The 12,466-nt window shown below is 43.1% G+C and overlaps 1 protein-coding gene across 4 annotated transcripts in view; it reads left to right on the top strand.

The window, feature by feature from the left end:
• CAMSAP1 (calmodulin regulated spectrin associated protein 1) overlaps positions 1–12,466 on the top strand; it is a 35,770-nt gene that overhangs the window by 4,031 nt on the left and 19,273 nt on the right. For 3 of the 4 annotated variants that reach the window (XM_058159105.1, XM_058159103.1, XM_058159102.1), the window contains 4 exons: positions 1,672–1,834; positions 6,405–6,667; positions 7,140–7,301; positions 7,995–8,075. In XM_058159105.1, the coding sequence (XP_058015088.1) occupies positions 1,672–1,834; positions 6,405–6,667; positions 7,140–7,301; positions 7,995–8,075 (669 nt within the window). The remainder of the gene's footprint in view (positions 1–1,671; positions 1,835–6,404; positions 6,668–7,139; positions 7,302–7,994; positions 8,076–12,466) is intronic. The other variant, XM_058159104.1, reaches the window with a different exon arrangement.

The raw sequence follows: 12,466 nt of genomic DNA, 5'->3' as shown, positions 1-12,466 counted from the left end.
GTGGGGGTGGGGAGAAACCACAACCAACACACAAAGGCAAAAATAAAGAGCCTTTGGAAGGCGTGGAGTTCAAAACCAAGCAAGCAAAGCAAGAAAAAAAAAGCTCAGTTGAAACCAGGCAGAAATTGATTAGTTGGGTATTAAGACAAGGGGAAGCTTTGGGGGGGGGGGAGAGGATAGGATTTGTGTGATTTGTATATATGGTGTGTGTGTGTGTGTGATGGTCTAGCAGAACTTCCAAGGACCTACTAGGCCTGGGCTAGGTTTTAGGCAGTGGAGGGTAATGGTTAGCACAATGGAGAAGCCTGGATCCCAGATTTTTTTCCTTCAATCGAGGAAAGGCAGTAATGAAAGGCGATGAATAATTTGCATTTTAGGTAAATCGGGATATATGCGTTCCTTTATATTTGGGTAACGTTTCGAAAATGGGGCTGGAATTATGCTTGCGGGAAGGCGACGTGGGAGGTGTCAAGAGTTGGATAAAAGAAGGCCTAACATGAACAAGGAGGAAGGGGTGATGGGGGGGAGATAGAGAATGAAATAGGAGGCTGTAAAGCGTCAATAAAGGCTCAGGGTTGACACGAGGGGGTCCTTGGTGCTCTCAGAGATCACCCGAGGACCCTCACTGTGAGGTCTCTTAAGGAGACAGGATCCCACCCCTCCCAAATGGAAAAGCGGTTGAGACAGCCGTAAGGTGTGATCACAATAAGAACCAGCATTTATCCTTTTGCAGGAGAGATTTTGGCAAAGGTGGGGGGAGAGAAAGAGAGCTAGTGAGATTGCAAAAAAAAAGAAAGAAAAGAAAAGGAACCCAGGCGATGGATGCAAAGCAAGGAGATCTTGTCAAGATCTCCTTTGTTGTCTTTGGTTTTTTTGGGGTGTGTGTGTGTGTGTGTGGAGTCAAGTCTCCTAGGAGGAAAGGTGGATCGAGACCCCTTTCCTTTGATCGCCCCCCCCACCACCCCTCTTCAAACATGCCGGCAGAAAAGGTAAGAGGTTTTACCCTTCCTTTGCTTATGATCGTCTTGCTTAAAGTATTTGCAGCATCTGCTCCTTGCAGCCAGCCGCTGATCCCCTCTTAGGAGTAAAAGGATGAAGGGAACAGCAGGGTGTTGCTCAAGTCTTTCCTTTTACTGCTGTCATTTTGGCGTCGGGGGAATCGAGTGATCGATGTTGCCATTCCGGCCAAGGGTTTGGGCCCCCTGCGTATTATTACAGGTTGCTTCGCTCATCGCAGCCGATATTTGGGGCAGAAGCACAGTGATGAGCCAGGATCTTGTAAAGTAAGATGAACATAACTACCCTTAGTGAGTTGGTGTGCTAGTTCTCTTGTTCCTGTTAAGCTGGGATGGGGAGGATTTGTATATGGGGTGTGTATGTGTGTGTGTGTGTGTGATTGTATAGCAGAACTTCCAAGAACTCACTAGGCCTGGGCTGTAGGTTTTAGGCGGCGGCGGTGAGTGGTTTTCAAACTGAGCTTTGTTGTAATCCATGATTGAACCTTTACAATGGAGGGGGGGGGAAACCCACCACCCCTCCCCTCCAAAGTTTCTGGGATGAATAGAAATCGCCTGCCGGACAATCAGTTTGAATTTTGAAACTGTCATTTCAAAAGGTTAGGTTCCATTTCTCTCTCTCTCTCTCTCTTTTTTGTTATTGTTGTCATTGCAGATGGTGGATGTTGATATCGGTGCTGGTGGAGACCACGGCAGAAGAAAAATGGATGCTCTCGCGGATAGCGGCGCTGAGATTGTGCCCTTGGAACTCTATGATTCATCCCGAGCCAAAATAGCTGCTAATCTACAGTGGATCTGCGCGAAAGCTTATGGAATAGGTAAAAAAATAATGATAAGTAAATAAACAAATTCCCGTTGCAACATTATTATTTTATCTCTTTCCTTTCCCATTCTCCAGCCTGGCTTTTCCCAACCCCCTCCTCTCTTGCCTTCTCATGAAATGGGTTTGGAATGATGATTTTTTTAAAAAAAAAAAATCGGCGAACGCCTGGGACTGCTTTTCTTCCATGCTTTGCCCAGACTTTGGTATACACCCCTTTCCTTGTGGTGAATGGCCTGTAGTTTTAAGTGCAGAACACCCTGCCGTGCCGTTGTTTGGTTTTGTGTGTGTGTGTGTATCGCCAAGCTGTGCTCTTCCCACACATCACTTAAAAAGGCCTGTGAGAATCCAGCATTTGTAGGACTTTATCTCTGCAAGCCATCGTCCTCTCTCTCTCTTTTTTTTTTTGGCAGATGCATGCTGCTTAGTTTGCGAGGGTTCCTAACTAATTAGATTTAAAAATTAAAAAAAAAATCTTGTGGTATGCAGAAGGTCAATCGGTCACCTTCCTTTAAAAAAACCCCAAAACAGAAGCATTTGAATTCTAGAACAAAGTGGTATGAAACCCCATCCATGTGTGGAGATTCTGAGCGGTGTGCATAAAAGTAAAGGGAAGCTAAGGATGGAAAATATCTTGCTGGTAAACTCCTGTGCTAGCCTGAAAGTGCATTTTGGGACCTTTCCAATTTCTTCCTCTCTCTCTCTCTCTCTCTCTCTTTCTCTCTAAGGTGCTTTTGCCAACTTGGGTTTTGCATTGCAGTAAATTCTCCTCCTCCTCTTTGATGTCTTGCTTTCTATCTTTCGAGGACAGGTTTCTAGCTGTTTATTATTACGACGCTTCTAACCAAGCGTGAAAATACGTAAATTCAGAGTTACAGGGATCCCCTTAATCTACCTCTTTAATTTTGCCAACTGATCTAAAAAAAAAACGCTCCACAAATTAACATTGGCTTGCTTTGTAGTAGGGCTAAAATGCAGTATATTTCTACTGGCAGGTTTATTTGTTTTTTTCTCCTAGTGCAGTACCTTTCTCTATACGAATTGTGTTAGATTGAAATTAGGAACGCTAACCAAAAGTTTCCTGCGCAGTTTTGTTTTGTTTTGTTTTAAAAAAAGTCTGCCACAGCATAGTCAGCAAGAGCAGTTAAGATGATGAAGGCTTGTATCCCTTCATAATTACGGTTTGTCTGCTGGGATATTTTGCATCTGATTTTCAGTACTGTAGTGTGTAAGTTGGAGCCACTCATCAGGAAACGTTGTTTATGTTTACCTACCATGGGAACTAGGCTTGAATGTTAGCAGAGTTTTAAACATACCTGTTGAGGTTCCAGATCGCTGTTAGGAACCTTCATTTTACACAGCCCACTTGAATGGATTTTGGAGTTTTATTCCAGATTTGTTCCCTAAATAATTGGCCGACTTGCCTTCCCGATAAATTAGTATAATTTCTGTCAATCTACGGAAGCTGCACCGACTTTTATTTGAGATACTCTCTTTCATTTCTGTCGGTTTGCATTTTGTCAATTGCAAAAAAATATATTCAGATTTGATGTTTGGCTTTAAGGCTTTATGTCTCTTCTTCTCCCCCCCCCCCCCAAAAGTATCTTAAATTAAGGACTTGCTATTTAGGACAAAATGAGCAGTAGAAGAAAGCTGAAATTTGAATTATTTACTTTACTAGGGGATTTGGTGAGAGTTGAGAAGAATAAAAGAGAAATCTGTAAATTTTGCCCAGTGTTAAAAGGTCTTGGTTAAATGCATAGATCTGTATGGGACTTTAGTGTGTTGTCAATTTGAAGCGAAACTTTGTTTTATATTGTTGTACTCATCTGGTTTATGGCAGAAAGGTTAAAGGGGATTCCACCCATTTTCTTAGCATTCCTTTAACTTGAGAACGCGGTGGCTCAGTGGCTGAGCTTGTCGAACGAAAGTTCAGCGGTTTGAATCTCTAGTGCCGCGTAACGGGGTGAGCTTCCGTTATTTGTCTCGGCTTCTGCCAACCTAGTAGTTCGAAAGGACGTAAAAAAAAAATGCAAGTAGAAAAATAGGCACTACCTTTGGTGGGAAAGTAACAGCGTTCCGTGCACCTTTGGTGTTGTGTCATGCCGGCCACATGACCACGGAGACGTCTTCGGAGAGCGCTGGCTCTTTGGCTTTGAAATGGAGATGAGCACCACCCCCTAGAGTCGGGAACGACTAGCACATAGGTGTGAGGGGAATCTTTACCTTTTTACCTTGAGAAAGTTCTTAGAGAGACTAGGATACATTTCCAATTGACCACGTAATTCCTTTTCACTCATGTCATCCGGGGTGAAGTTCTATGAGTCTGGAAACAGATTTATCTCTCCCCTCCTTCATAAAGTATAAAACTATGGCCCTGTGTTCTAAAAGTTCTTCTAAAAATCTTTGCAAGCCTTCAGACTTGATTCTACTTCAGAAGGATCTTACTTCAATTAGATACCCGTACAAGCTCACCCGAATTCAAGATTTCCTCCAGCGCCTACTTTGTAACGTTTGAACGGCTGCTGAGAGCAAATCACCTTGCGTATCCGACAGTAATTTTGTGATGACGTACGATCCTGTCTTGCACTCACACGAGAGCTCGTGGGACAAGAGAACAGATATCTTAAGCAGTTTCTTTGGGATGAAACAAGGCAAACAAGCTGAAACGCCACCCCGAAAAGGCGGCGGGAAAGCCTGCAGAGCTGGATAAAGGTGTTGAACTAGTTCACCGTGTGGTGGCCTTCCTGGCTTTGAGGGACTACATTTCTTGCTGCGGTGTCCAGGCGTGCCAGTTGCAGTCCTGTCTCCGTGTCGAAATTCATGCACAGATTATATAAGCCAGGCGTTTGCACAGATGTGTAAACGAAGGCATCAACCAAAATGCAGTAAGGCTAGCAAGTTGTTTTTGAAGTTTTGATTTGATAAAGCCAGTGTGCTTGTTTAAAGGGCTGGATGAGAATGGGCGGGGGACGGGACGGGACGGGACGACACCCTGAAAGTGACTTTTTAGATTGTTCTGTTTAAATCCCAGCCCTGCCTAACAAGTTGTTTGGGGGAAAGAATTGGAAGAGGGAGAGCTGTGTCTTCTCTTGCAAAAATTTAAAAAAAAAATGGAATATTAACAAAATTCAAATAATGATGCCGTTTGGCTCAAACTTTGGACGAGCAGGCTGTCCCGTCCCTTTCGTGTTCCCGTGTTCCCATCTGAAGCGCAAGGAACGATAAGTTCCTTTCAAGTTCCTTGAAAATCGCCTTTTATCGATCCGCCTAAGTTTTATAATTTGCTCTGCAGGCTGCTTCTGTGTTGTTTTACTGCCACATATTAATATGGCTACTGGGGAATGTTCAGTTTTCTTTGAGATGGGCCTGAGTTCTCCTTGTTTGCTAATCATTACCGTCTTTCCCCCCGAAAATAAGACCCTGTCTTATATTTTTTTGAACCCTGAAATAAGCGCTTGGCCTTATTTTCGGGGAGGTCTTATTATTTTGGGGCGCGTAGAGCAAGACGGGGATCCTTTTGCCGTCTTACCCGATTTCCAGCTCTGTCTCCCTAACCAGAGGAAATGGCGGGGACCGGCTTCTCATGGGGTTAAATATTTTCCGGGAGGGCTTATTTTTGTGGGAGGGCTTATTTTTGGGGAAACACGGTATCTCTTCCAGGCTACTGTTACTACTGCTATTATTATTTAAATTTATATGCCACTAACTTCCAGCAATTGTACGCATTCAGCCCTTCCATATTTCTTTTGGTTTTACCTTTGATCCAAATGGGTTTCTGATCCGTTTGCTAAAGCAGCTCCTTTCGATCGGGTCCCATTAGATCACAGCTGTGGCCTTTCAAGATTTCCCACTGATTGGGCCTGCAGGAGGTGATGGATGGGACGGACACAATAATACAGATTCCCCCAGCATGGTTTTGTTTTTTTTATTATTTGCATTTATATCCCACCCTTCTCTGAAGACTCAGGGCGGCTTACACTATATTAAGCAATAGTCTTCATCCATTTGTATATTATATACAAAGTCAACTTATTGCCCCCCCAACAATCTGGGTCCTCATTTTACCTACCTTATAAAGGATGGAAGGCTGAGTCAACCTTGGGCCTGGTGGGACTTGAACCTGCAGTAATTGCAAGCAGCTGCTGTTAATAACAGACTGTCTTAGCAGTCTGAGCCACCAGAGGCCCAGAGGTTTTAGAGTATTCACTGAGAAATCTGAGGATTTGAGTTCTAATCCTTTTAAGACCCAACTTGATAGATGCGCTGTAGATATTGAGGAAGGAGAGTCATTTTGAAGGGAAGTTGTGTTCCTGAGTTTTGGATCGGATTGATAAGAAATATTGTGGTTGGTTAGCCGAGCATTATTTACCGCAAGTCTTCCAAAACGACATTTCCGGCTCTTTGAGAAAGCAACATCTAGTCCTTTCAGCCATCTTTCAAATAAGGATTTTATTTTTTTTTGCCCCTGGTCGTCTCTATCTTTAATTAAGTTGCTGCTGTTCAACCTTTGTGGGGTCAACGCCCGTTTCTCTCTCTTTGAACCCGCTTGTCTTTTTTCCCGTCAGACAACATCCCGGAGGAGTTAAAGGATCCTTTTTATGTAGACCAGTATGAGCAGGAACACATTAAACCGCCTGTCATCAAGCTGCTGTTATCCAGCGAGCTCTACTACCGCGTCTGCAGCCTCATCCTCAAAGGGGACCAGGTGGCGACGCTGCAGGGACATCACTCGGTCATCCAGGCGCTCTCTCGGAAAGGGATTTACGTCATGGAGAGCGATGACAACCCTGTGTCCGAATCCGATCTCAGCTCTGCGCCCATCAAAATGGTGAGCTTCAAAAAAAAAAAAAAACCCAACAAAAAACCAGGAGTTGAGCTCCACAACTCCGTCCTTTCGTTGTCTTTGTTTCCCCTCGTAGATCCCCCCCCCCCGTCCTAAACTGGCCAACCCCATTTTTTATTTTTTTTTTGCATTTATATCCCGCCCTTCTCCGAAGACTCAGGGCGGCTTACACTATGTCAAACAATAGTCTTCATCCATTTTTATACTATATACAAAGTCAACTTATTGCCCCCCAACAATCTGGGTCCTCATTTTACCTACCTTATAAAGGATGGAAGGCTGAGTCAACCTTGGGCCTGGTGGGACTTGAACCTGCAATATTGCAAGCAGTTGCTGTTAATAATAGGCTGCATTAGCCTGTTGCGCCACCAGATTTCTCAATCTTCTCAAGAAGCGGATTAAACCCAGTGTGTTGTTGTTGTTTTTTTGGTTTTGTTTCCCCCCTTCGGTCCTGTAGAGCCCTCACATGGCCATGATTGATGCGCTCATGATGGCTTACACCGTAGAGATGATCAGCATTGAGAAAGTTGTGGCCAGTGTCAAGTGTTTTTCCACGTTCAGTGCCTCGAAGGAGTTGCCCTACGATCTGGAGGATGCGATGATATTCTGGATTAACAAGGTAAAAATCGTGAAGCCAGTTTGATGTGGTTTTCAGTGAACACCAGTGTGGGGAACCTGCGAGTAGGGGTACCGTTCGTGTCTTCTAACATTATGAGAGCGAGGGGGAAGAAAAGCGCTCCTAGTAACCTTGGTTCTAAGCAGCATGAATAAAGCAGCTTGGATAAACATAAACCTTGGGTAAATAAAACGAGCCAGCGCAGGAGAGTTAAGAGGTGCAAAAAAACTGAGAGTGTAAAAATCTTCTTGCGCTTTTATTTCAGAAAATAAGTACGTAACCAGAAATATCGGACTTAATTTCGAAAAGGCATTAGAAATTGAGTAGGAAATAAAACACTGGAAATCCATTTACTTAGGTCTGGGACTAATTTTGTTTTTATGGCTTGGGGGCTGATTTGTGACTTGGAGAGGGTGCCTATATCTGAAGTAAGTGTGTGTGTGTGTATTTGGAGCATCTATATCGCTAGGAATTTGAAGCTGCCAATTGTATTTGATTGTCATCTGGATTGGGTTGTAAGGAAAAAAGGGTGAAGCACACAAGAGTTATGGATAGCCAGAATACCCTCTGGGGAGATTGAGAAGGCAGGAAGAAATGACAAAGCCCTGAATTTTGGCAGTTAAAACAAAAATCGGGGAAAAGGAATACAGTTGCCCTCATTACCTTCCCCCCTCCCTCCACCTTCTGCTCTTTTAGGTGAACCTAAAAATGAGAGAGATCACGGAAAAGGAGATTAAATTAAAACAGCAATTACTGGAAAGCCCAGGTCATCAAAAGGTAAAGCACATTAGATGAAATGGGACGTTTAATTGATTCACGGGGGCTGTCACTTGGAAGCAAACCTTATTGTTTTTCTATCTGCCTTTGCTCTTAGATCAGTAGAATTTATTATCCTGTCTTGTACCTCTTCTACAAAATTGCTTTGTTGTTTCCAGTGCTCTTAATTTTTCTTCCTTCCTTCCTTCCTTCCTTCCTATATCCATCTATCTATCTATCTATCTATCTATCTATCTATCTATCTATCTATCTATCTATCTATCCATCCATCCATCCATCCATCCATCCATCCATCCACCCACCCACCCACCCACCCATCTACCGGTTGGTCTGTCTGTCTGTCTGTCTGGTATGTATGTATGTATGTATGTATCTATCTATCTATCTATCTATCTATCTATCTATCTATCTATCTATCTATCTATCTCTATCTCTATCTCTCTATCTATCTAGTCTGTCTATCTGTCTCTATCAATCATCTACCGGTATCTATCTACCGGTATGTATGTATGTATGTATGTGTCTGTCTTTCTGTCTGTCTGTGTGTCTGTCTGTCTGTCTGTCTACCTACCTATCCCACCCACCCACCTACCTACCTACCTACCTACCTATCCATCCATCCATCCACCCACCCATCTACTGGTTGGTCAGTCTGTCTGTCTGGTATGTATGTATGTATGTATGTATGTATCTATCTATCTATCTATCTATCTATCTATCTATCTATCTATCTATCTATCTATCTATTTATCTAGTCTGTCTATCTGTCTCTATCAATCATCTACCGGTATGTATGTATGTATGTATGTATGTATGTATGTACGTGTCTGTCTGTCTGTCTACCTATCTACCTACCTATCCCATCCATTCATCCATCCATCCATTCTTTCTCTTTCTTCTATCTATCGTGATTTGAATACTTAAGAGGTCTGCCGAGATGCCATGGTTTCAAAACGAATGGACTTGGGAGGCTGCAATGACAGTCCGCTTTTAAAAGTCTACTTTGCGTCCCACGTTTTGTTTTATACCGTATTTACTTTCTATTCGTCATATTTTCCGGATATATATATATATTTTTTAAACAATACCTGTTTAAAATTGTCTCTCGTTTAAGCTTTGATACTTCATCTTGTGGCTGGGTGGGCGGGCGGGGGGGAAATGTAGTCTTGACACAGAGGTGAGTGGGAGTTTTTAACATCTGCTGAGAAGACCTTGTAGGTTTATATTTGTAACAGCCCTTCGATTTGATGCCGTTTGGATCTTCTCAAGCGCTAAGGAAAGTAGCATCCTGCAGTGGTTTCTCAGTGGTCCACAGACACCTGGGTGTCACAGGGGCCCTGCAAAGGCTTGGAGAAATATGATTTCAATCTTAAATCCTGGGGGGGTGTGTGTCGGTGGCCACAAAAGGTATTTAAAGGGGGCCTGCGGTGAAGAAAAGGTTGAGAACCACTGATCTATAGAATTATTCAGAAGAATTGGGGGTGCATGTGTACAGTCCTTCCCCTCTTTCGTTCCTTTTAAGTACCAGACGTTAAACTAAACACGTGCCGTCGCCCTTCCAGCCTTAGAATATTTGAGAAGCACGAAGCATGCCACAGTGGGCGTGCATTTCTTAAGTCCTGCCGAGATATTCTTAACCGATGTGGAAAAGGCTGCTGTCGAATTTTCATATCGCCCAGTCGGGCTTTATAAAACGAGTTCCTAAAGAGATCTCGATGCATGCAAATCCTCTTAAAGATGTGTTTCTTGAATCTTTTTTTTTAAAAAAAAAATCTATCCCGTGTCAATACGAAAGCATGGCCTGGGTGAGGTTCACGTAAAATTTGCTTGTAACATGCACTGATGATGTTCCTCTCCTGTTCCCACCTTTCCGTCCCCCTGCTTCCCGAACCAGTCTCCTTCAAAATGGTATTGGAAATTAGTGCCTGTAAGTCAAATTAATTCTGTATGAAGAGTTGTCATCCACTAAAACCCATTGGCTTTCCATCGGTCTTTTTGATTTGCTTCCATTCAAAGCGCCGCCTTCCACCGTTCGCAACGTTTTCTCGGCTCCGGGCGTTCTTTTTTTAACAAAGAAAACTTTTTAAAGATTTCATTTCACGATTCTACGTACTGTAACATGGTAGCATCCATCACTAGGTCGATTTCACGGTCGCCGATGCCGAAAGTCTAGAAAGAAAAGCACAGGAACTCTAGATTGTCCGTTCCATTTCGAAAGATTCCTTCTTTGCAAGCATTAAGGTGTGAAGCTGGTCAATTTAAAGTAATTTGGGCTTCCTTCCCTGAAAATAAGGGAATTGATCAGTATATTTGGATTTACATAGCTTGTTTTGGAAAACTTGCCGTATCTTACGGATATAAGACACACCGGAGTACAAGTTGCACCAAGTTTTCGAAGAGGGAAACAAGAAAAAAAAAAAGTTTTTGCCCTCCCTCGCCCCCAGGACCACTCTGCAGGCCTCCCAAACCCTCTGCGCATCCCGTCTTTGCAAAAAAGGCCCCCATCTTTGGTGAAAACGGGACATGCCAGGCGGGGTTTCGGGAGGCCAAAAACGGCCGTATTCGGTGTATTTATTTATTTATTTATTTATTTATAATTTAATTTCTATACCGCCCTTCTCCCGAAGGACTCAGGGCAGTTTACAGCCATATTAAAATACAAAGAATAAATAGCAAATTTAAAAAGAATTTAAAAACAAATATAAGACGCACCAACATTTTCACCCTCTTTTATTGGGGGGAAAGTGCATCTTATACTCCAAAAAGTACGGTATTTGTTGTAAAAGTCCATCCCCCCTCTCTAAATTCCTGCATATTATTATATTGGTCCACTAAATCAAAATCAAATCACATGAAGTATTAGCACTACTTTGTAAATCCTTAGTAGGGCCACACCTGGAATGCTGCATCCAGTTTTGGTCACCACATTAAAAAAAAAAAAAAGAGGTTGAGACTTTGGAAAAAGTGCAAAGAAGGGTAATTAAGATGATTAAGGACCTGGAGGCAAAATATATATGAAGAACGGTTGCAAGAATTAGGTTTGGCTAGTCTAGAGAAAAGAAGGACTAGGGGTGACACGATAGGTGTCTTCCCGTATTTGAGGGGCTGCTACAAAGAGGAGGGGGTCAACTCATTTTCCAAAGCACCAGAAGACATGAAACAATGGATGGAAACTAATCAAGGAGAGAAGCAACCTGGAATTAAGGAGAAATTAATAGTGAAAACAATTAACGAGTGGAACAGCTTGCCACCAGAAGTTGTGGGTGCTACATCACGGGAGGTTTTTAAGAAGAGACTGGATAGCCACCTGTCTGAAATAGTATAGGGACTCCTCCTTGAGCAGGGACTAGAAGACCTTCAATTTCCCTTCTAAGATCTAAATGTACAGTTCTTGCACAAAAAAACAACGCTCGTGTTTTGTTAAGACCGATTCCCACTCGGACCCTAAGAGTTGCTTTTTCCTTGTGCTCCATCACAATATTTGCAGATGGACAAAGGGGCTATTTCAACGTGGTCCTTCTCCATCCCGCTCACTCTCTCTCTAGTCTTTGCTGAGCCTACCACTTGCTCAATTAACTGGAAGTTAGGTAGCTGCCCTATGGCATATTCACAGAATGCTTAGGGTTTCATAAACGTTGGCTTGGAAATGATGCTAATTAAGAATAGCAAGCGGTGGTTGAGGGCTTTTTTTGAAAAGTTACTGCCAGCCCGAGGCCACCTCCAGCTTGTAAACATCGGGTTTAAAAAGTTTATTTAGCACGGCGATGCCATCCAATGTATGCGCCGCTAAAATGGCCCATTAATCCTTTCCTTCCTGAGAAAAAGACTTCGCGCAGAGGTCAGCGAATTCTGTCCCTCCCGAAAGATATTCGGTAGTGTGCAAAAAGATTGCCGCCTCTTCCCCCATGCAAAAGCCCTTCCGGTTCATTATGATTGCTAAAATTAAATACGGTTTAGACTTCTCCAAATGAAGTCCAGAGTTCAGGATTCAGCGGAAGGCTTTGCTTTTCGAAAGGGCTAGAGGGAGGACTTTAAACCCACCGGTTCACCTTACTGTGGGAAATAATTGTGCTCAAGATTTAACGTAACATTACATTGAAATTATATGGGTGGCGCGGTGGCCTAGGGGTAGAGCTCTCGCCTCACAATCGGGAGGCCGTGCGTTCGATCCTAGGTAGAGGCAGGTATTTCTCTCTCTGAGAACAGTGGTTTCAATATAGACATTCCTTCCAGTCTCGTTCTTCGAGAGTTTGTTTCGCATCAACCAAAGGTGTAGAAAATGTCAAGGTAAATTTCTCACCTAGGATTAGAATTAGAATGAATGAGCTGGAAGGGACCTTGGAGGTCTTCTAGTCCAGCCCCCTGCTCAAGGAGGAGAACCTATACTATTT

The sequence above is a fragment of the Ahaetulla prasina genome, chromosome 16, assembly GCF_028640845.1.
Source record: "Ahaetulla prasina isolate Xishuangbanna chromosome 16, ASM2864084v1, whole genome shotgun sequence".
In the NCBI taxonomy this organism is placed as follows: Eukaryota; Metazoa; Chordata; class Lepidosauria; order Squamata; family Colubridae; genus Ahaetulla; species Ahaetulla prasina.
This window is presented reverse-complemented; position numbering and strand designations above follow the sequence as displayed.